General features: G+C 31.9%; 1 protein-coding gene across 1 annotated transcript; it reads left to right on the forward strand.

Annotated features, from left to right (window-relative positions):
- The first annotated feature begins 4,396 nt into the window (after positions 1-4,396).
- Positions 4,397-13,720, forward strand: LOC109818072 (granule-bound starch synthase 2, chloroplastic/amyloplastic). Its single transcript, XM_020383469.3, has 8 exons — positions 4,397-5,011; positions 6,095-6,659; positions 7,206-7,270; positions 9,537-9,614; positions 9,715-9,825; positions 10,163-10,207; positions 10,931-11,104; positions 12,344-13,720. The coding sequence occupies exons 1-8, from the start codon at positions 4,688-4,690 to the stop codon at positions 13,298-13,300; spliced, it is 2,319 nt and encodes a 772-aa protein (XP_020239058.2). The 5' UTR covers positions 4,397-4,687; the 3' UTR covers positions 13,301-13,720.
- Positions 13,721-25,790: the final 12,070 nt, after the last annotated feature.

The raw sequence follows: 25,790 nt of genomic DNA on the forward strand, positions 1-25,790 counted from the left end.
CAAAAAAGAAAACAAAGTGGTTCATGGAAAATGGAGAGCCAAGGAGAAACTTGAAAGTGGTGAAGGAAGTCCTAGAAGCACTCCAAAGACTTTTAATCTCATCCCCAATGTTGAATGATGTCCAAAACTTTGAAGAGAGAGGAGTAAAATGAACGAAATGCGCCATGTAATAAAATTGACGCCCAACACATACTAATCCACGCTAGGAACAAGCACACAGGCAAAAGAAGGCACTCTCTGCCAAGATCACATTGGTGTGAGTAGAGTGGCCCTTGACGCTATAAAATCTTTAAGGGGAGCTTCTTTTGATCTTTCTTCTTCACTTCTATGAGTCTTTTCTTTCTTAGCATGCTCCAAATCCACTTCCTGATCAAATGTTAGCAAAAAAAATGGAGATTACTAGTATAATTAAGCAATGGTAATTAAGTTCCAATTAATCAAAATGTCATTTAAAGGAAGACTAAGCTAGTTAAAAGCTAAAGGAAAATTGATTTTGTTAGTATAGAATGACCAATAATTGTAAGTATAAATTAACATTATCAATGAGAAAAAGTCTTGTAGAAGGAGATGAAGAAGCAATGCAAGATTGCTCTGTCGTTGGTCTTAAGAAGCAATGTGGGTGCCTCTTCCAAACAAAATTCATTTAAAAGCCATCACTAGTCATGATGTGTTCACAAGTCGTCAGTACCTATGATGACATCACACTAAACAAAAGTTGTCAATACATGTGACAACTTTTATGTTGCATTACATTAAATAGAAGTCGTGAGTACCTGTGACGATTTCTTTATTTCTTTTGTCTTCTAATGGTGACATCAAAGGTGATTGCAACACCTCTCTCAACCCTGCCATGGTGGCCAAAATAATTTATTTGATGAATAGTTATAAAAATAATTTATTTTAGTTATTATTTATTTTTTAAAATTTAATCTGGCCAAAAGGCACTCTATGCCCAAATTCAACTTTAAAATGATTATTTCTACCCTAAATTAACTTAAGATAATAGATGTTTAAGCTAGATAAGAGTATAATAATCGTCCTTTTTGAATAGGTTAAGTTTACGAAATAATTTAAGATAAATTAAGTTTAAATATAATTCTCATTCTCGTAATTTACTGCCTTTTCACTTTTGGTCCTTGTAAATATTTTTGTTGTTATTTCATCCTTAACCTTTTATAACGTTTTAAAAATAGTCCTCACTATCAACTACCATTAAAAAAAAATTTATGTAGTAAATGAAATACATATTATATCTGATATATTCCATTTTACTATTGCTATGTAGATAAATTGATTTTAAAAAAATTTAGACAAAATTTTAAAATGCACTTTGCTGCACCCCAAATGCTCACCTTTACCCTTGTGATTGTAGTTTCCCTCTCTGATCTAAATTTGACACTACAAATCCTAAACATCCCAATCGAAATCCTAATCCCCTAACAAGGAATAACTTCTCATAATTCATGTTCTCGACAATAATATTGAGTGTTCATCCTCAATGACCACCGCTTCTACGAGGTCGCCACCTCACCATGGAGGAGTTTGACCACTCACCGTCAACTACTCACCCATTGTGTAAGAGCTTATGCACTACAAAAGCATCCACCATTCTGATGGCGCCAATGCCAATGCCGCCTCCTCCAAAGCCAAGAAGAACTTTGCCAATTGGCTCAAGACCATCAAGATCGTCACCACCTATTGGGATTGTTGCAATAATGACAAGCGGGACACCTAATTAGAGAAGGGGGGTTAATGGTCCTACTTTGCCATCGACAATCAGGATGTGATGTTCCACAGTCCAAAAAGGGTGTGCATAAAGATAAAGATGAAATAAGAATAAAAATGTTAGCGGGGTGAAATTTTTTTTTCATGATAATAATAAAAAAAAATAAACATAAAATATGTTTAGTCTCTTTAAAATTTTGAAATTTGACTTTAGTCCCACAATTTTATTACTTTTGTATTATTTAGTTTCTCTAATTTAAAAACACATAACTTTTAATTCTTAAAATGATTTAGATAACACTTAAAAATAATTTAAAAAGTATTATTAGAAAGAGAAAAAATTGTGCATTTTTGAATTAGATGATCAAAATAGGATAATTTTTTTGAAGGAATAAAATCAAACTTAATTTTTTTAGAAAGATTAAAAACATATTTTACTCCAATAAAATCAAGAATAACTAGTTTCTATTGTTAATTATTTTTGGCTAAAAGCCTAATTTGGTCCCTTATAATATTAAAAAGTTTCAATTTGATCTCACTTTAATTTTTTATTTTAATTTGGTCCCAATTTAATTTAAATACCTCAATGTGGGACTTCCATTCAAATTTCACTAACGAGGTTAACTCTTGACCACGTGAATGCCAACTGGATGCATACATGGAATGACCAAGTTAGGTTTTCTTCTTCTTCTTTAATGGTCTAATGCCTATCTTCTTCTTCTTCTTCTTCTATAACCCTGATGCAATATGTTCTTTTGCAACCTCATACAAAACTTCATTGGCCAATGAAAGAAGAATAATCGACAAATGTGCCTTTTCTTATTTCTGTTCAAGAACAATTTTTTCAAGTGTGATGTTGTCCTAGAGAGCGGTGCCTAGACACCTTGTTCCTTCAACAAAGCTCTATCTTGATGCACCAAAGGTTGAAATTGTTCTTGCCTATAAACTTCTCAATCTTGATTGTGTTAACCATCTTCTTGAACACTTTCTTGAAGATTCACCACGAACAACAAAAATAGAATGGTTTATCAAACCAATAGAAGAAAAATTGCAATCTCAACCAAGTTCATGATACCAATTTATTGTGCAAGATTTGGTAAAACAGGTGATACATAAACAAAAAAAAAAAGTAAAAGATGAAAAATGAAGACAAACTACATATTGATTTTAGAGTATGATAATTACCTTAGGCGATGATTGGACGATCACATAAACTCTTACACCTATGCCTACTAGTTTTATATAATAAATTATATACAAACATCTCATATATATATATATATATATATAAAAGGTCTTAATTGACTAACTAACTAAAGAGAAATGTAAACTAATTGACTGGAAGGACCACATGTCACAATTAACAATTTAGTCTATTTTTAAATCTTTAAATTAACATACATGACATGTTTAGTGACTGAATTTTACCATTAATTTGAATTAACAATGTTTGTGACAAAAATAAAACTTGACACATTTTAAAAAAGATAAAATTAAAAGTTGACATTTAAAAATTGGAGACAAGAAACAAAATTTTATAAATTTATAGAGACGAAAATGATGTTTAATCTAAAATTTATTGACATAAATTAGTAAATATTTTGTACCTATAATACAATAATAAAAAATAATTATAAGTTACTACATTTCAGTTCTTTTCGGTATAAATGAACATTCTCGTAACGATAAATAATTATGCGATTATAGCTATGTTCTTAATAATTTCTTTTTACCTTTTTTTTTAGAACTTATTTAAAAGACCACATATATTATTGTGAGAGAAATCTTACGCATATCGAGTAAAATTATTACATGCATTAATTAAAGTGTTATATAAGAAAATGACAAAAGGAATGACAGATAAATGCATGGTGGAAGTTTCAGCTACCTAAAATTTGAGCAAGTTGAATATTGCAACTCTTTGCCACAGGGACGTAAGGTGTCGCACCTTTGCTCGATTGCAAGGAATTGGACAAGAAACACTGCGGTTGCTGCAGAAGCTTTGGTAATTGCTAGCTAAGAAAATTGCAGGGATGCACATACAGACACTGTCTTGTTCCGTATGCACTTAATTTAAAGATGCTTGGTTTTGTTTCTTCTATTGGACACTAAAACTTATGCTGAACCTGCAGTAATTTTACTAAATATATTTTACAAGGCTAATCCTGAAAGTTCATACACACTAAGCTTGAGTTCATACAAGACAAGTGTTAATCATAATGCATACTGACTGAACTACTAAACTAATATGGATACATATTTGCCTTAAATAATTAAAAGAAGAATTTTATTGGGTATTAGTGAGGGATTTACAAGTTAGTATTTGTGTTTAATAATCATAAAGAAAAATTTTATTGGTTAGATATTGTGTATTAAATAAGTTGTGAGATTACAAATATTTGTAATTTTTAATAAATTTCGATGAATGTAAAAAAGAAAAAAAAATAAAATAAAAGAGAGTACAAGAAAAAGTGTCCTACATTGCTCGTAGTATCTTTCTAACCAGCTCGTTTAACCCCAACTCAAACTTTTTTCTTGATCAAAATTTACTTACTTTTCGCTGAGTGAGATTAGCTTAAGATAAATCTTTAAGATACTGGTGTAAAAAAAATAAAAATAAATAAAACTTCCCCAAAATGAAAGTTAAATCCGAATTTTCACAAGAACGCTTATCTTGATTATCCGACATCAGGAAGTAACCTGATGATCATGGATTGGTTTGCTAAATTTCACGTTTAACATTCGCCAATCCTATACTTTCACAATGGGACCCTTTTGTTTCACCAGCTTGTGGTCATCTTGAACTCTCATCCAAAAACGTCACCATTCCAAAAGCTCTCACCTTTTGCTCACACTCTCACTCTTTTCTTCACTTGCCTTCGACCCATTTTCACACCCTCCTTGATCTCTCCTTTTCACCTTCTGGGTCTCCCCAATTTTCTTTCTTTTCGATCCCTTGGTGATGGCATCGATGGGTTCTTCACCGTTTCTGGTAGGAGCAAATGCCGACTCTACCTTGATGATGACCATGTTTCACAATAGGAACCTAAAGTTTTCACCCGAGTTTGGCACTGAGAATGCTTCATTAATTGGGTGGGGTCGTGGAAGAGTGAACGATAGGGGTAGTAGGGGTTTGTTGTGTTTGGTTAAGAATAAGCACATAAGGGCTTTGGGGAAGAGCTTTGGGACGAGTGAGGAAGGTAAGGATGAGTCAGAGGAAGTGCTTCAGGCCACAATTGAGAAGAGCAAGAAGGTTATTGCTTTGCAAAGGGAGCTGCTTCAGCAGGTATTGTTGTGTTGTGGAATGTGTTTTATTACAAAGGATCATGCATGGATTTCATCTTTATGTTGTTGTTTCCGAAAGGGTTTGAGACCCACATGCAAAGGTGTTGATTTTTTTTTTTCCTTTTAAAATTTTGATTATAGTTATTTATTTATTTATTTAGTTTTGGGATTTCATTGTTTTGATTTGTTGAGATTGGGGAATTGGAACTTAATTGGAAAATTAAGAAAGGTGATTTCTTTTCCTCTTGGAAAGGTGAGTGTAAGTAGAGTAAAGCAATGACTAATAGTAATACGTGTGCTTTGTTAAAGCTCACTGGTCCCAAGGTAATTGATCATGCTGTAGCAGTGGCAACTTTTCACGGATTCTCTTGTTGTGTGTCTTCCCCTTCTTTGATTTATTTTTATGATTTTAGAAGAACTGAATGCAAGATTATGTGGTGGAATTTGATCTATGAAATCCTTGTGCAAATATGTGCCATTTGGGGTTACTATTTGTCCATGTCTAGTTGTGAGGTCCTGCCTGTGGTTTCATTTTTAGTATGAAGTACTAAGGAATAATGGAGAGGATCTAAATGAGACTTTGTCATTTGAATTGATTAAGCTGGTTATATATTCCTATCTATGGTTGAACATGTTTCTGATCATAATGCTTCTATGTTGAAATGTAGTTGTATTGGATTTTCATAAATTTCTTTAAAAGCCTGCATACTTCATTGATACGTACCAGTGAAGTATCCAAGAATATCATTATCAGATATGGATAAGTGAAACAAATTAAAGTATCGGTACTTCATAGATTTTCTCAATGTTAGGGTGTATTTTTGAACTATTCATGTAGAAACCATTGGCCTGAACATAGTTATAATTTATAAGATAATAATTATTAGTTAGGAACTTATGGATGAGTTCAAGGGATTTGAAGTGCTAAAGTTTCTGCATTATGATAGTGGAGTTGGTTATAAAAGTTCTTTTTTTTTTTGTGCCTGACCATACTTCGTTTGCACTCTTAGAAGCTTTATTAACCCTACATGTTATAACAAGCACTCATGTGGTGATATTTATTTAGCTTTATTATGTGTTGCAGATTTCTGAAAGAAAGAAACTGGTTTCTTCAATAAATAGTGAAGGCATTCCTGAAACAGAAGTAAACAGTATTTCTTACGAGCAGAGTGACAAATCCCTGTCAAGTGACTCAAATCCACAGAAAGGTTCTGCCAGAAGAGGCAGTGCTGTTGAGAACCCAAATGGTGGCAATATTTCACACAATTATGTCCAGTCTAATGAGAAGGAAATACTAGATGTCTCATTTGGAGGCATTGATCTTGGTTTTGACAAAGGTGAAGAGGAAGATGATCAATTGTCTCATGCTGAAATAGCTTCAGCTAGGCTATATTTTGACGAACATTTGAACAACAAAGGATATGTGACAATTACGCCTGATACCTTGCCAAATGAAATACCACTTAGCATTGAAACCTCTGGTCAAAAAATTGAAATACTGGAAGGTGTGATTGAATCAAGTTTAAAGGAGGTTTCAAATGAAGATGACAATATTGAGAGTGGAGGGGAAAAACCCCCACCGTTGGCTGGGGAAAATGTCATGAATGTTATATTGGCTGCAGCAGAATGTGCTCCTTGGTCAAAAACAGGTAACCGACATTATTTCTATGGAATGTTTTCTTTAATGAATGTATGTTGCCGAGTTCCTTTGTGACAAACACTGATAGGCATTATTGAAATAAATTTGGCAAGTGGCATCTTGTTGCAAAACTGTTCACCAGCCTTATGAGAAAATACTGTTTGAAATGGCTTACCATGTCTACACGAATTTGGGTGTAACTTGTATTTCACATACGGCATATAAAGTGTGTGTGTGGGGGGGGGGGGGGTGTGTGACCCTAATTTGGATGTAATTTGGTGTAACTGCTGAGAACTTTAAATAAAACACAAAAATGTAAGACATTTTCTTTTTTGGGGCTTATTTTCTTTTGAATTTATATATTTATCATTGCCAGCCTTGTTCTTGAATTATGGCACTACTGAGGTATTTATTCCCATTCATAAGCATTCTTGTGATGCAATTACTTACATGAAACAAGTCCATGGAATTTTTCCAATTCTTCAATCTTTGGTTGTCATTCTGTGCATGCTGCTTTGTTTTGATGTAACTTACAGACTTATACCTGAACTAATAGGTGGGCTTGGAGATGTTGCTGGATCATTACCAAAGGCTTTGGCTAGGCGTGGACACAGAGTTATGGTAACATGCTATTCCCTTGATGAACTGTCAGAGTATAACTATCACATATTTGGGAAGAGAACTTGCTCAATTGATATACTCTTGCTTGACAAAGAACCACTTAAATGAGTCTTGATTGTTTCCTTTGCTTATTAAATCTTCTATCCCCATAGTTCAAGAGGAATAGTACCATAGATAGAGTTTGATATAACTTGAAGTTAAATTATTAGATTTTATAAAGATAGACAAGAGATACAAAAGGAACTGTACTGAAATATAGAGACCAAAGGAAATAATCCCCCTTCTAGGGTTTTCTCCTTTTACAGTCTAGTCATTGCTTGGTTTCCCAAAATTAACAAATCTGAACATCCATTAACTTATTTGACCCCTTTCCTATTGATTAATCTTAGTCCCTATACTTAACTTATTACTTGAACTTTTATTCATTTTCACTTTTGTCTTTGGACTTTTCCTTCTGTTAATATTTTTGTTCCCTGACATCAAGATCTTTTGATCATGAAAGTAAATTGTAGGGACTAAAACCAAATATAATTTGTTTAGCGACTAAGTGAAATTCGACAAAAGTTCAAGGAGAAAATCTTACTACACAACATAGGGTCTGAATCCTTGATGTTCATTTTAAGAATCATCAACAGAAAACTTGATAAGTTACAACTTCAAGTATTAAAAAGATTGGCTATGCTATACTTTGAGATATCTAAGAAGGTTGTTAAAGCAGTGTTCGGAGAATAAAAAAGGTTTTGGATTGAGAGATAAAAAATCTTGGTGGCGGAATGAAAGTGTGCTAGAAAAGGTAAGAAACAACATGTAATGTTTTAAGGTCTTACATGGGTGCTATAATGCTGAAAATTGGGCAAGGTATTGGAAGGTTAGAAATGAGATAAGGAAAGTTAAGACTTGGAGAAGGAGTAAACACTCAATTTGGTCCCCAAAAGATGGTAGAGGTGATTGATAAGTCCTTGAAAGATTTTTTGTGGCACTTGGGTCCCAAAATTTTAACTTTGTTATGCAAGTTAGTGCTTCTGTTATATTCAATTACTAATTTTGTTAGTTTCTTGAACAATGAGGAGTTAAGTGTTAGGTTGTACTTATTCTCTCTCTTAGTTGACTGTTTTCTCTCTCTTAATCACCTAATATGGACCATATTGCAAGTTTTGGTACTTTCTAATCAATAACAGACACTTTGTCATGCTTAAATATTTTAGCCATGGGTCCTTTGGTTAAAATGAAAGGTTGTTGTTGAGTTTTGTAGGATTTTCCTAGTTGGATCTTTCTGTCCCAGTCACTTAATTTATTTGTTTGTTTTTGGCTATAAATTTAGGGTTGTAAACCTTAAACTATTGAAATTGGAGTTTAGGAAAATGAGTGATCATTTTGAAAGATCTCAAGCAAGGATTCGTCAATCGAATATGAATGCTTTAACTATGTTTAATAAATCGCAAAATTCCTCTAGTAGAAGTGGGAAAAACTTAGTGATAATGGTCCTCTTTGTTAATTGATATAGAGGATATGTGCCAACGTGACAATTAACTGTTGATCGGTCATGAGACTAATAGAGTTAATAACTGGGTGACAGAAGGACTAACTTGTATAATGAAGTTAAAATTTAGGGATCTAGATGCCATAAAAAATCTTTTAGAGATCTATTGGCCACCTCTACCATCTTTCAGGAACCAAATTAAGTGTTTACTCCTTTGAGAAGTTTTATGAGACCAGAAAAAAGCTTTAAAGAAATAAAGAATAGTGAGATCATTTACAACGGTATCACAATTCACAGAATACCTTATTATATTGGTATGTTAATGTAATCAATGTAAGCAGATCATATGTCCGATGATTGAAGTAGAAACTACAAAGAACTATTTACTTTTATAAGCTGCTGATTATGTGTAACCAAATTTATCACATCTTAGTAGTGCACGTAACAAATAATCCATCCTGATATCTGGTGAGTTATTGAAAATTATTTTAAAATTTAGTTGCTTCTGCTTTTCCAATTGTTGTTCATTGTCTTTTTTGTAACTTCCCACAGAAATGCCACATGTGACATTGGATGACTCTGTATGTAGGCCTATATAATATTTAGTAGCTTTGGGATGTATCTGAACTTCTCTTTAAATCAATTTGTCTGTCTAAATTGTACATTTTACAATAATTGTGAATTGAAATGACAGCTTGTTTCATATCTCATCAAATTATTATTAGATGCTTCTTAAATTTTCAAGTTCCTTTTTTTTTATTATTAATATTTCCATTTTCTTTGTAGGTTGTAGCACCTCGGTATAGTGATTATCCTGAAGCACAAGATATAGGAATACGGAAACGATACAAAGTAGATGGTCAGGTTTGGAGCAGCCTCACTATTCTTAATCAATTATAATTCATTGAATCAATTGATTGCTACTACCTTGGTGTTATAACACACCAATATTTATGCTTTACAGGACATGGAAGTATCATATTACCAGGCTTATATTGACGGTGTCGACTTTGTTTTTATTGACAGTCCAATCTTTCGCCATTTACAGGATAACATATATGGTGGAAACCGAATGGTAATAATCTATTTTTGTTGATTTGAAGACTTCCATTAAGTACTTCCGTTGTCATAAACTGTAACATTGCTCTTTTTCAATGGGGGAAACAGAAGAAAAAATGGGGGAAAAGACAAAACTGTCTAATTTAGTGAATTATGTGTTTCCTTCATTAGCAAAATGATTTTGACTTATGAGATGAATGATCAAAATGCTGTGCTGTTTTGATTTAAGGTATTCTAGAAACCCATCGTGCATTAGCATTATCATATATTCAAGAATTCTCAGTTATCTGTTACTATTTCTCTGCTCTTATTAATTTCTCTTTGACTCAGTTCATGTTTTTTTAATGGAACAGGATGTTCTAAAACGCATGGTGTTGTTTTGCAAGGCAATTGTTGAGGTACATGAATTAAATGATTTAGTGACTACATCAATTATGGGGATACTCACTAATGACAATTATCTACCCGAAAGATCCTTTTATCAGATACAAATGTTATTTTTTATAAAATTCATTGAATCCAAATGTATCCTTATTCCTTTCTCTAGTCGTAAATAGTCTGTTTTGGGCAACCTGAAATACATTAATTTGCATTTCGATGGGCAAAAATGGTGAAAATAGGAAATGACTAGTGGTAGGTATGTTGTTCCTGTCCAGGCTGTGACTAGCATAAGTTCTGCTATCATGATGTAACCAAGATACTTGCCATACTAGGCTCTCAGTGATGACAAATGGGGCATCACCTTCATATGTCAGAGATTACTACTTTTGAATCTCTCCTAATATTATCCCTTATATTTTTATATATGCTTCTATGCAACTCTGTTTAATAGACTGGATTGCCACAGGAAATATGCAAATATACCTTTAGAATTACTTAACCCTGGGTCCCCATGAAAACTTTGCTAAGTTTTTACCACAAGGAAATGACAAGGCCTATAAAGTTGGATGCATTTTGAGTAAAGTAACATATTTGATAGGATTATTCTCAAATAAGAGTAGTTAACATTTTTATCCAAAATCATTTTTATCAGCAGTCAAAAGTCATTCTGAGGGTGTGTTCTTTATGAAATCCTAATAATTGTATACTTTCAGTAGATAAATGAAGTTAATGATTTTCAGGTTCCTTGGTATGTTCCATGTGGTGGTGTTTGCTATGGAGATGGAAATTTGGCCTTCATAGCAAATGATTGGCATACTGCATTGTTGCCAGTGTATCTGAAAGCATATTATCGTGACCATGGTATTATGCAGTACACAAGATCTGTTCTTGTGATTCATAACATAGCACACCAGGTTCATTCTCTATCTAGACATATAGTTAATTTATTGCTTTGTGCAGTGAGGAAAGAAGAAGATATATTGAGAGGCGACATATCTATTGGGAGCGTGAAAGGAGTTAATCTTGACCATACAACCATTCATGGATTGTGAAGATTCTCTTACCTAAATTTAATGTTTACCATCCATCCATTTTGATTAAATGGTCAAGATTTACTCTTGTGTTCTTGACTCTTTATCTCACTTGATTTGCTTCACACACACATAAAATTGTGTGGGGGGATGGGGAGTGACTCTTGTGACTATACTTGGTTAATGTAAGAAATGAGAACTATAAATATAGACCATTAGATCAACTTTAAATGGTTAGGGTTAAAAGAAAAATATACGCGACTTTTTTAAGTTACCACATGACCATCAATTGATATGTAATCTCATTGCATCTGGTCCAATTGTTTTATGGAACAAGAAATTGATGCCATTATTGTTAACTAACATACCCTGATAAAACGGCTCTCATTGTTTATATTTCAGCAAATGTATACTTGATTTTCCTTCTGTAGAATATATTGGGGGAAAATAATGGATAAATATGCTGAGGAAAACATTTATCGCCTTTGATATATCACCGTAACAATGATTGACATTCCATGATCTTCTTCTATCCCAAGGTTTATAGAAGGTATCTTTTAATGAAAAAAGTAATAGAGGGAAAGGATATAGGCCTTTCAATTAATACCTTTATGTCTGTTTGTTACTATATTTATATTTATATGAATGGTCATCTATGCTCCTATATTTGCACTCCAACCTATTGTTGAAACATTCTGTGGATATTGCCGGATAGTGAAGATCCCACCATTGTAATAACCATGTAAAATGTCTTGTTGATGATTAATTTCACTGCACTAGTTTGAAAAACCATGTTCCCCGCATCATGCTGGTGATACTAAATTTTGGTAATAAATTAGCATTCTAAAATCCATAGAAGAATGCTTCAAAATGTTCATATTTCTTTACAGAAAGAAATTTAGTAAGGAATCAAGAAAATAATTCCTCATCAGATGCATTTATGTTTGCTTTGCATGTGGCTGTGGGTTGAATCTAAAAGCGATTCTCTTATCTTTGAACAAGAAAAACTCCTGTAAAGGCAAATCATTGAAGTTGATTTCATTGTAACAATTGTTGGAGTTTATATTCTTTTTTTTTTTCTTATATAGAAAAGGAATAGTCACACACTTACTTTACATATAGGGTCGGGGCCCAGTTGATGATTTCCGTTACACGGATTTACCTGAACACTACATAGACCTCTTCAAATTATATGATCCCGTTGGGGGTGATCACTTCAATATCTTTGCAGCCGGTTTAAAGGCAGCGGACCGGATTGTCACGGTTAGTCATGGCTATTCATGGGAGCTTAAAACTTCTGAAGGTGGTTGGGGTTTGCATGGTATCATAAATGAGAATGACTGGAAATTCAGGGGAATTGTGAATGGAATTGACAACAAAGATTGGAGCCCCAAGTTTGATGCCCACTTGACATCAGATGGATACACTAACTACACACTTGACACCCTGCAAAGTGGCAAGCGGCAATGCAAAGCCGCCCTGCAAAAGGAGCTTGGTTTGCCTGTTCGTGAGGATGTTCCAGTAATCGGATTCATTGGAAGGCTGGATCATCAGAAAGGCGTTGATCTCATAGCCGAAGCAATTCCTTGGATGATGGGCCAGGATGTGCAACTAGCCATGTTGGGAACCGGAAGGGCCGACTTAGAAGAGATGCTTCGGAAATTTGAATCCCAACACCGTGACAAAATCCGGGGATGGGTTGGCTTTTCTGTGAAGTTGGCTCACAGGATAACAGCAGGTGCAGACATATTGCTCATGCCATCAAGGTTTGAGCCCTGTGGACTGAACCAACTCTATGCCATGAATTATGGAACGGTTCCGGTGGTGCACGCGGTTGGTGGACTGAGGGATACTGTGAAGCAATTCAATCCATTTGAAGAGTCTGGCTTAGGGTGGACATTTGACAGCGCAGAAACCAATAAGTTGATAAACTCGTTAGCAAACTGCTTGTTGACCTACAGGCAGTATAAGCAAAGTTGGGAAGGGATTCAACGGCGAGGGATGATGCAGGATCTTAGTTGGGACAATGCTGCTCAGCAGTATGAGGAGGTTCTTGTTGCTGCTAAGTACCAATGGTAATTTCTTGGCATCTACTATACCTTAGCATACTGATGAATATCAGGGGTCTGTGCAAGGGAAAGGACATGATCAAGTTGTTACAACCTTCTTAATGCTGGTCATGAAGGAACAATTTTGTCCCTAAAGTAAGGATTATGTAATAGTACACTTTTTATATGTCATCTTTGGCATATGTACCAATGTAGCTAAGAAATAATGGACCAAAATATAAAATAAGGTTAGAAGCTTTTTTGTCCTTTTGGCTAAAGAAAGAAAAACAAAAGAAAAGAGAGAGTATTATTACCCCCTTAGAGAAACTTTCTGTCACTGTTACCCTTCAAAGTTTCTTCTCTTTCAATGCTGCAATGGTGTGTCTACCACTATGTTCCACCAGGCAGCAGCAGCAGCATAATAATAGAAACTAAATTATCGAGTGCCTGATTCGGATGCTTAAATATTTTTCTTTTAATTTATAATTGTTAACATAACAAAATTAAATTTTTATTTTAGTAATATTTTTAAATGTAAAATGGAGTCTTTTAACATGTTTTTTCTGTCTTAACATAGAGATAAATAAGGATATACAATGATTTGATCTCATCAATTTTGGCAAAACATTTTATGCATCTTTTTAACCTTTAGTTTGGAGCACAGATAATGAAGGATTCTATTTCTAAAAATTGACAGTTATTTTGAAAAGGAAAATGCCATCAACATTCATTTTGAGTAATTGAACTTTGAAGCATTATAACTGAAAAAATGTAGCGGACAATAAATTAAGAGAAATAAGGAATTGATAGAAGGAAATTTAGAAAAATAAAGTATCGATAGAAGGAAATATGGTTAGATTCCTAAAGAGGAAGTGAAGGATTGAACCAAGACATGACAAAGATAATAAAGTGTTGATTTCAAAAGTAGAAGATTAAGAAACCAGAATAAAAGAAATGAAAGAGAGATTTGTAGTAATAGGGTTTTGTATTATTGTTTTTTCTGTTTTTATGATCTTAACAGAGAAAGAGATCAGTTTATATAGATTGCATAATAGTACATGAAAAGCTACATACTACATTAACGTGGCACCAACTAATCAACTAATAGAGCACATAACAAACAAAGTTATAAACTCTTGGTGATGTGGCAATAGTCACTCATCTTACAACAGGTAATAGATTAACTAATACAAATAAGAGAGATAACTCTATTACTCTAATACTATCCCTACAAACTCATGTTTGTGAGGAACTCAAACCCTTGAGTTTGTCTCTTAATGAACAAAATTGTGTCTTAAAAGAGAGGGTTGGTATGAATGTTAGCCACTAGCCACTTGAACTTAAGCAAGAACATAGGAGACAATTAAGTGTGTGTTTGTTTTAACATTAATATAGTTTTCAATGTTTGTTCAACTCAATCTATGAGTCTTGTAATTTTGAATTCAATGGACGTTTGGAGCTTCTCAACGTTAAAACAAACACGCTCTAAATACTTGTTAAGAACCTTCTCTCGAACAAAGAAAAATATCAAGCGTCAATTGTTTAGTTTCTCAAATGAAGAACATGACTGTGACTGGGCTTTGATTACCACAATATATAACTAGTTTTGGAATCTGAGTTGTAATTAAGTAAGGATAGAAGGAAAATAACTTCTAATGCAGTTGAACTTTGATATTCAGCTTCAATAGGAGACTAGGCTACCAATGTCTATTTTTTAAACCAACAAGAAATCAAAATAGGACAAAAAAAATAGACAAGTTCCTAATGTGGACCTCTACGGTCATCCACATTTGAGACCCAATCAACATTAGAATAAGCTTGTAAAGTGAGAGAGACAAAGGTAGTTGCAAATTGAAAAGTAAGACCAAGATTAAGAGTGCCTCTAAAATATAAAAAAAAAATGTTTTACTACAGCACAATGAGATGTCAAATGTTGAGCTATGAATTGGTGGATCTTATTAACATGCCCAATCTCTAGACATGTAATGGTTACATATTGAAATACCCCAACAATAGATCTGTACGTAAAAGAATCATGAAAATAGTCAGATCCATTTCGAAATAGCTTGATATTGGTTGGAAGAAGTGTAAAGATACCTTTTACAATATTTATATAAGCTCTATGTAAAAGATATCAAGCATATTTAGCTTGATTAAGAAGAGATCTTGAAGTTGTATGTTTAACCTCAATGCCAAGAAAGTAATCTTAATTTCGGATTTGTTTAAGAGCAAAAACTCCATCCAATTTTGTAATAAATCCCCGAAAAAAAGATAGAATCCCCTGTAATTATAATATCATGAACAAAAATGAGCATGTAGATTCACATATCATACATCTTATAAATTAAAAAAGAAGGATTACACTTGTTATAAAAAAAAAACCAAAATCAATTAATGTCTTCATTAAACGATCATATCAGGCTTTTGAAGCCTGTTTTAGATCATAAATGGCTTTTTGAAGTTTGTAGTCAATCAATTTTTTTTAAACTTCAAACCCAAAAGGTTGAATTCAACAAATGTTACACACTTGCAATTGAATACAAATGTTTGAGAGATTTTTTAATAGCTAAGTATAGCTACTATGCATTCAACAAATGTTGCACACCTACAATTGAATACAAAGTTGTAATAATTGAATTGTAATTTGTTAGTGACAATAGATAAAAATGGTCTTGCATTGTGTGAATTCTTAACCATGAAGCTTTTTCAATAATATGCTTAATTTAATAACCAACATTGCCTCCCTTAAGTCAAACTTGTACCATCCTAAGCATTTTCTTCAACTTGTAAAATAACTCAATCTTCAATGATTTTGTAAAAATATTTGTCACTTGTTCTTTAGTTCGAAATAATTAATTTTCATTTCTTTATCACTATCAATTCTTATATCTTATGATATTGAATATTAATGTGTTTGGACTGCCCTTGAAAAACTAGATTTTTGCTTAATGCAATAGTAGACTAGCTATCACAAAATATTTTTGTGGGAGTATTCTACTTTTGGTGCATCACTTCTAAATTGATTCTCAACCATACTACTTGTGTTACACAACTGGTTGCTGCAATGTATCTGGCTTTAGTTGTAGAAAGTGCAACGTGTTTCTTTGAAGACCTTAATACTACACTTATACCTAGATGAAATATATATACTAACGTGCATTTTTCTTATTTCCACGTCTCTTACCCAATCTGTAGAGAAAAGATAGACACTAGAAGGGGTGGTTGAATAATTTTAATAAAAGTCACACTTTTTCTAAATAGTATCTTAACTTTAGGAGTGCAAATGAAGAGATAAGACACAAAGTGTTTTTATACTAGTTCGTTTCAACCACTGAAACTATGTCAAGTTCTTGATCAACCCGATCTAGTTTCACTATCTTTTACAAAAATACAAACATTCTTTCATTAGCAACTTCTGACTCAACCTAAATATTCTTTGACTTACCTTTTTAAACAACTACCCAAGTATTCTTTGAACACAAAGTCTCTTTAGACTTCAAACAATCAAGTATTCTTTGAACACAAAGCCTCTTCAGGATTCAAACAACCACATATTCTTTGAACACAAAGCTTTTTCAGGCTTCAATCAACCAAGTATTCTTTTACAGTCAAATCTCTCTAGGTTCAAAGCAATAACTCTAAGTTAAAGATGGTTAAGATAATCATGTTATTTTGTCTTACTTTCAAGACGTGATACAACAATTTTAAGTACACAACTTGCTGACAAAAAGAATGAATATATTTTTACAATGTGTTCTCTTATTCTTTGACTATTGTAAATCCTTGAGTGTCTTTCATAGACTTGTTTTGTCTGTCTTCATTTTTGTTCTTTGTGAAGAGAAGTATCTATTGGTGCATTAATTACTTGCATTAAATATGTTTTACCAAATTGTCACTTCTTATCTAATTAAGGAAGCTACTTATGACCTTTTAGGTACCACATGAGTGGAGTCATGAAGTGCTTCATTTGTTAGACTTAATGTCAAGATATCGCCTTATGCTAATTCATCTTATTGATTGATCTGGAAAACTTTTCTATAGAAAAATGTTATGTTTTTTTATCATTAAAACTTAAAACTTAAAACTTAAGGACTCTAAGATCATATTTTGACCTAACACAGTCATATTTGTGTATCCAACAAGTTTCACATCATTATGACTGGTATAAAAAATTTCATTAATTAGAGTTCCTTTTGTGTAACAAAGAATTTTCTTTGCTTCTTTCAAATGACAAGTACATGACTCCTCCATGAATATGCTATGCAACTTGACTCCAAATATTGTATTTGGTCTAGTCACAATGAAATTCTCAAACTTCTAATCAATTTTTTTTATTGGATTGCATTCACCTTTCTACCTTCACTTTCTCTTGTTATCTTTAACTTTTCTTTAATTGTTGTGGAAACTGATTTTGAATTCTCCATCTTAGACTTCTTCAAAATATCACTTGCATAATTCTTTTAAGAGATAAAAATTTCATCTTCTTGTTGATCAACCTCAATGCCAATAAAATAAGACATTAGACTTAAATTTATATCTAAAAAAAATTGATCATAGATTGAATTTTGGAATCATCTTTAGATTATCATCAACATAAAGATACACAATACAAATATTTCCAACATCAACAAATTTAACATGTAGAGTGTGCTCAAAATGACATCTCTCAAAACCATCTTCCACAAAGTAATAACCAATGTTCTTGTACCATGCTCTTGGTGTTTACTTCAATCCATGCAAAATTTTCTTCAATCTATGTACCTTATCTTTTTCTTTTTTGACTACATATCCTATAGGCTACTCAACATATAGTTCTTCCAAAATACCATTTAGAAATGTAGATTTAACATCCTTTAGGTATATCTTCCAATTATTTTGAATCGAAAAAGAAATATTCATACAAATTGTATTCAACCTTGCAATGGGTACAAATACTTTATAATAATCAATACCTAGTTTCTTGCTTGTACCCTTTAACCACTAACCTCATTTTAAAGCAACATCGATAATCTCCTCATCAAATAAGTCATTATCATTACCTACAACATAATCCTCCAATTTAGTTGGTGGTTGACGCGCCTCCTTAGCCTATGAGATGATTCTGGTTCATCAACAATTGGATCTAGTTGCCTTTAATTTCAATCTCTTCATAATTGTCAAGAATCATCATTTTCTCCTTTTAAGACTTTGGAGACCAATCTCATATGCTTTTCTCATCAAATATCACATCTATGCTAATAATCACCTTTCTTTTTCTTTGGATTGTAAAGTTTATATGCCTTCGAATTTGAACTATAGCCAATAAAAGTACACATTTCTCCTTTGTTATCCAATTTCTTTCTAAACTACTCTGGAACATGTACATATGTTATGCATTCAAAAACTTTGAGATGTTTGATTGATGGTCTCCTATCATTCCAAGCTTCTTACGGTGTCTTGTCATGAACACTCTTTGTTGGACATCTATTCAAGATACAAAAAAAATAAGTAATTGATTCTATCCAAAAACTCTCTACACATCTATTTGGCCTTCAACATGCATCTCACCATATTCATGATTATTCTGTTATTTCTTTCAACAACTCCATTTTCTCGAGTTGTGTATCTAGTTGTTAAATGTTGTTGAATTCCATGTTGCTCAACGAAATTTGTACAAGAAAGACATTTAAGACCTCTATCAATTCTCAATGTTTTAATTTTACAATCACTTTGCTAATCTACAAATTCCTTAAACATTTTAAGGGCATCACATGCTTTTAATTTCTTCTTCAAAAAGTATACCCATGTCTTTTTGCTAAAGTCATTAATGAAATGTTATCACTATGAGTTGGGATTTTAATTGTGTACAAATTTGAATGAACTATCTCATATAGCTTTTTCCCCCTCCAAGATACTCTAGTTAGGAATGATTCTTTATGCTTCTTCCCAATCTCACATGTCTTGCATATACCATTAGGAACATTCACAATAGGCAAGCCAGAAAAATATTCATTTCTTGATAGTTGATAGATAATTCAATCCAGAAAAGTTAAAGTGTCCAAAGTACATATGCTACAACTAATCATCATTGAGAATAACAAAACTCAAGCAAGAAAAATTTTCATGATAAAATTTTAAAGGGAATAGGCAGTTAGGAGTCGTCTTTACCTTAACTATAAATCATCCATTTTTGTCAATCAATGTGCAGTTTCATGATGAGTCTACATGTTGTGACCTTTCTCTGATATAGTTTTCCCATACTCAACAAATTGTTATGAAGATTAGGAACATAGAAAACATTAGAGATAGAATTTTAAGAACAATATTTTAGTTTGATAGCAATTTGGACTTTTCCTAAAATAGGAATTTGTGTTGTTTCCAAATTTTTTATGGTAGATTTTACCATTTCATCTAAAAAATAAAATAATTCCTTTTTCCCTCCAATATCCAAATACCAAATATTTTCATCCTTAAAAAATGTATTGCTTGCCAAAAATAAATTTTGTGGATTATAAGATTTTTCATTGATATTTTGATGACTTTTTGTCACATATGTTTGTTGTTTAAATCTAAAATTTATAGCGTTGTGCCTAAACTTTCCACACTGGAAGCAATTAAAATTCGCTTTTTGTTGGTAATTATCACCACATCCTCTTCTATGATTGGTGTAGATGAAATTCTTTGCACCTCTTCCTTGGTTGAATGATACAAAAATATTATCTCATCCTTGATTGAAATTTTCACACCCTCTACCTCTATAGTTTCCTCAACCTCTCTCCCTATAATTTTTATTCCTCCATTGTTGTAATTATCACAACCTCAACTTTCTACGTTTTGATTAGTTTCAACAACATTGTTGATATTCATCTGACTTTTTAATGCTTCTTCATTTACTTTTAATGTTTTGTCTTCTCCAAGATTCTTCTTACACGATTTTCAATACTTCCCTACAACTTTGCTATAGTCATAGTGTTTGTGTAGCAAGACTCAATTATTGTAGTTGCTACATGATCAAACTTCACCAACATTGTTCAAAGAATTTTCTCCACCACTTTACTATCAAGAATATCTTTTACATACACTTTCATCTTATTGAAGAGATTTGCAACATGCGAAAAATACTGTTCCACGGATTTAAAATTGGACATTTCATACCTTTCATATTTTCTTCTCAAAGATTACAACTTAGATTTTTGAGTCGTCTCTACTTCTTGATATGACAACTTCAAAATATTTCACATTTCTTTGAAAGTTTTGGCATTTGCAATTTTGCCGTAAATAGAATAGTCTACTCCTTGATGAATTTGTGATAATGTCAATTGGTCTCTCCTCCTAACACTATCATTAGCTCCTTCTATTAACCTCAATTCAACAAAATTTCAAATATTGTGAGTTCTCTCTTTCCGAAAAATATAACTTTTTATTTTCTTTTTGACAAAGTGAACCCTCTCCTTCCTCACATACTCAAATATTTTTCTTTTACTCACATTATCACCAAGCTCTCAAAACACTTTGATATCAATTATTATTAATGTGAAACCAATATTCACACACTCGAATTGCTACACAAATTGATATTCACTAAATTTGATTGATTCTAAATCATGGTACAACAATTAGCATTTTATAGGCAAAGGAATCTATTCTTAATGGCTAAGTAATATAATGAAATATTACTACTACTTAATAGCAAAGTATAACTTTTGTGCTCCAGAGTGTAATCATGCTTCATATTTCAACCACCAACTTGTCCATCTTATGGTATATATCTTCTGTTTGGGTGTCATTATTATCAAGGCTTATATGGCTAATGGCTTTTAAACCAACTACAAGCCGGAAGCATTCTTAAACCCTTTCTCTCAGTTTCTTATACTCATTTAAAAATAGCTGTCACAATTTCTATATACAAATTTCCCAACTTCTTTATTCTCATGCATTCAACATGTCCACAATGCTTCTCACATACTTGTCAAAATTGCGTTTGTGACAATTTAGGTAAATTTTTTTAGAAGTACTTATAGGATAAAAAATAAGAAAAATAAAATAAAATAAACTTTTTTTATGTGATAAAATTTGCTTATGAGAAATTTTCTCCTACTAGTTTTTTAAAATCTTATTTTTACCTCATATAAACTAATTTCAGTTTATAAAAAATGTACTTAATTTTTTTTTAAGAAGTACCTTTAAAAAAAAATTACCCAATCAAACTCTTTATCTTGATCATCATTAAACAGGTGACACCTATTTAATATTTATGAGAAAAGAGTTACGCAAGATTTTAACTTTTTTATATATTTAAGATCGTGAACTTGTTTTGCATGCATGTTTTAATAAAGCCATCCTTAATGGTTACAATTAAAAAAAGTGACACGTATGGTCCATAAAACACCAACACATCTTTAAATATATAATTAGTTTCCACACTATGACCACAAAGAGCATTCTACCAATTATATTCAATTTCATTTGGTGAAATAATACACATTTAGGATCTTCAATGCTACCACTTGCTATACACGTCATGTCAATCACTCCTCATAACATTTCTCTTTATGCAAGTGCTTTTTCATGTGCTCAACCTCTTTGCATAAGTAAAGTCACTTAACTACTGAGCTTAAATTACATCTTGTTTAAGAGGGTATTGATCGTGATATATTATTTAATAGGAAACGTGGCATGTGGTTGTGATTATAAAAAAGATGAGAGTTGAAAAGAGTTTGCGTCAATGGTCCAGCCATAGGCAGGTTTTGTAGTTAGAGAGAAATATAATTTGTTGGCGTTGAATTTAGGACAAAAAGTATTATTGTTAACTAGTTGGAACTTGGAGGGTTTACTACAAGAAAATTTTATGTAACATAGTATATAATTTCATTTTCAGTCATTCAAAATATTTGGTTAAGATAAATAATTAGTTGCTGGTGTTTAATTCAATTTGAACTTTTGATATTTTTATTTGGGTAAGTATTTGAATTAAAAATATTATTTTTTAAACATTTTTTTTATTAAATAAAATCAAAGACAAGACCAAATTTGCTTTAAAAAAAACATAACATGATTTGTTTATCTTAAAATAAATTAAAAAACTAAAATATCATGTAAATTAAATTAGATTGAGTAAAATTATAATTAAAAATATTTAATATTATAAACATCAAATTGACACTAATAGTAATTTATATTTTTTAATTAAGTTATCGAGAGTTTAAATGAATGAAATATCGTATTGATTGTTCACATGATACATTATGTCACGTTATCATTATTTGTGTAACACAATAATGCATATCAACAATCAATGTGACAAATTAACAATCAACATATTATATTAATAGTCAATTAACGAATGATTAAATATATGAATTTTTTTATAATTAAATAAGAAAATGTACAATTTCAAAAATTAGTTGACAATTCACAAAATGGTAAAATATTAGTGACAAAAAGTGCAATCAAGCTTATTTTTTTATCTCCCAAAAAGAGGTGGCTTAAAAATCGGTATAGCAACACGTTATGCAAATGAAAACCCATTAAGTACTAATGGTTCCCATGGAAAGGAATTCACAATAGAAGTGAAAGGTTAATGTCAAATTGGAGGCTCAAATTTATTACTATATTTCTCTGGGTTAAAAGAATATTTCAGTGCTTCGTCTTAATATATTTGTATGAATAAGCATGTTGGTGTGTTTGTTTTGTGCCTACTTTAAGATCCGTGAATTGTTGAAAAGAGATGCTTCTCTCAGCTGTACCTATTCGTCGTTTAGAATTTTTGACAAATATTTGTATAGAACAAATTATGCTTTGATTTCACCGCCACCATTGTACTGCTTGTGGCCATTTGTTACCCTTAATTTATATAATACAAATCACACCTCAAACGGCACATAAGCACATTTGCACAAATATATAGCTTTGATCAATACTTTTCTCTTGATACATGGAGTCAATTATTGAAAAATTCATAGCATGATTACATTTTATAGTTAGTTATATTTATTTACATATTTATGAAAAAATGATAAAACATTTCTATTGAAAACTTGTGAAGGTATTTCAGAACTAAACAATATATAAGAACATTTTCTTTTTGCCCCCTTGAACTTCATTAAACCTGAATGAATTATCGATATCACCTCATTATTGAGATACATGCATTTGATAGTTACAATGAAAGAGACTGAAATCTGAAAGAAAAACAACCATCATTCATTATTGCAATAAAAATATGGCATATTTCTATAAGTTCGTTTCCTATACCTTTAAAAGTTGTTCGGCTGCAATACTAGAAAAGCTACATATCTACCTAGTGCAAAGGATTTTATTTTCATCTATGTGCAACATGCTGTTTTAATTTTAGATATACCTCTTTGTAAGCATTCACAAGATAAAAAGGTAAACTTAATTAAATCCCTACCATAAGTTAAAATCATCTTATGCATTACAGCTTTTGAATAAGTTAAATGCGAAATTGTTTTTACGAAAGTTGAGATGAATTCATTTTATTGTGTAAGTGTTTATGAAAATATTTACTCAGGGATTATAAGAATGAATGGCACTTGCTTAAGCATCCACAATATTAAGCTAAAATGGACAGGTCCATTTGAAATGGCCAGAAGTGTGTCAGGTTTTTCTTTTAACTAGTGATACCAACCAAGTGTTTGTGCAGGGGAATAACAAATACTGATTGATATGATTACTAAAAAATTGGCAGTTAGAAGCATAGGAAGTCCTAATGTGCTTTGGGTCTTTGGTGGCTTAATGTTTTTTGTAAGAGTAAATTGAACAGGGGTATGAATTGCTATGGTTCTAAAAGTATAAAATTCAGGAAAAAGGTCAAACTAGTCAAGCTATATTTGTGTTGCTTTTTGAAATCTCTCCATCATACTTTTGGAGCAAAAGATATAAATGGGATGCTTCTTCCATCACACTTTCAACATACATTCAAGGAGGTTGATTCAAAATAATTGTTAGTAATATACACTATCTAATATATTCTTTGTTAGGCAAAATTCATGTGGAACCCACTAAATTGGAAGTGAGATTAGCAAGACCTGCATCATTTGGTAGAACACAAATGAATTTCACTCGATACTAAAAACTAAAGATTGAGTTGGAAAGAGTGTGTTGCTCGCATTTCTAAGAGTTTATGTTGATGGAGATTTATGAATGTAACCTTGGAGATTTGTCTTCTATCTTATTGAACGAATGATTGAGAAATCTCCACATAAAAATATATCATGTTAGAGCTTGCTCTGTGGGATTTTGTCTCATCAACCTAAATTGTTTCAAGTTATTTGCAAAATAACAGAGAAAATATACAGTGTAATTTAGAACTAAGTGAATATAACATAATAACATACGGTAAGACTATTCAACCGGGTTACAGACTAGAAAATTGCGATTGATGCAAGATGGCTGCTTAGCATTCTGATGATTTCTACAAGTGAGACAGACCGAGAGTACTCATCTTGACAGTGAAAAATCAAGTATGTTCAGATTACCATAAAACAAATATTTGGATACAATGAAGAAAATAATGTAGAAATCAATAGTTGGCTCAATGCATTATAAATTAACATTAACATCTTACCAATCATGCTGTTCAAGTCTGGTCATTATTCCATATAAAAACTGATTGTTCTCCCTCAAGTTACTCATCAATGGTAGAAAAATATTCACTTGTGCACTACCCTTGATTTAAGGTTATTGCAAATGAAAAAAATTAATGTCAAGTTACAGTTTAGCACATCTGCATGAAGGAAATGAATGTGGCCATACAGCAACCATGGAAATTTATTTGCAAACACCTTGTGTGTAACTGTATAAAAATAATAATAAATTAGAACCAAGCATACCAAAATAATAGACAGAAAATTAACCAAGAGAAAGTTCTAGCAGTAACAAAAAAGGCTATGGTAACAGATAGAAACATAAACCAAGTAGATTCATAGGGAGAAACGCAGGAAGCAGAAAAGAAAAAATATAAGGTCATATTTCAGGATCCAAAATAGTTTTGTTCTATTTAAACAAACAAAAAACAGGATGAATAATCAGTACAGGACTCTAGATGCAACTGGCGAAAAAGAAGTCCAATATATAAATACAACAAACTACAGAAGGAGACATCGATAACAAGAAAATATTAATCATTGAAGTTATCATCAAATAGAAAACCAAAGGTTTCATATACCTGTATATAAATATGTAATGTGCTAGAGCTGGAGCTTGAGCAGTCTATCCACAGTTAACATTCCAGACATCCTCTACTAGAGAAGTCTGCCTACAATCACATCACGGGGCAATGAAAATAGGAGAAAGTTTCCATCACAGTTCAACAGTAAAATCAAGTTAAAAGAAACAATACATTTAAGCTTCAAATGAATTTTTCAAGATTGAAACAAACTCAAACAAAGTTCAGAAGATCAGAACATTAAACTTATTCTATCAAAACCTGCAGCTCATAACAAGATTGAGAACTTAAAATCCTAGGCAGTTATCACCAAAAATTAAAAAATAAAAAAATAAAAAAATAACACAACATAACA

This window comes from Cajanus cajan, chromosome 2 (assembly GCF_000230855.2).
Source record: "Cajanus cajan strain Asha chromosome 2, NIPB_CcT2T_4, whole genome shotgun sequence".
Taxonomy (NCBI): Eukaryota; Viridiplantae; Streptophyta; class Magnoliopsida; order Fabales; family Fabaceae; genus Cajanus; species Cajanus cajan.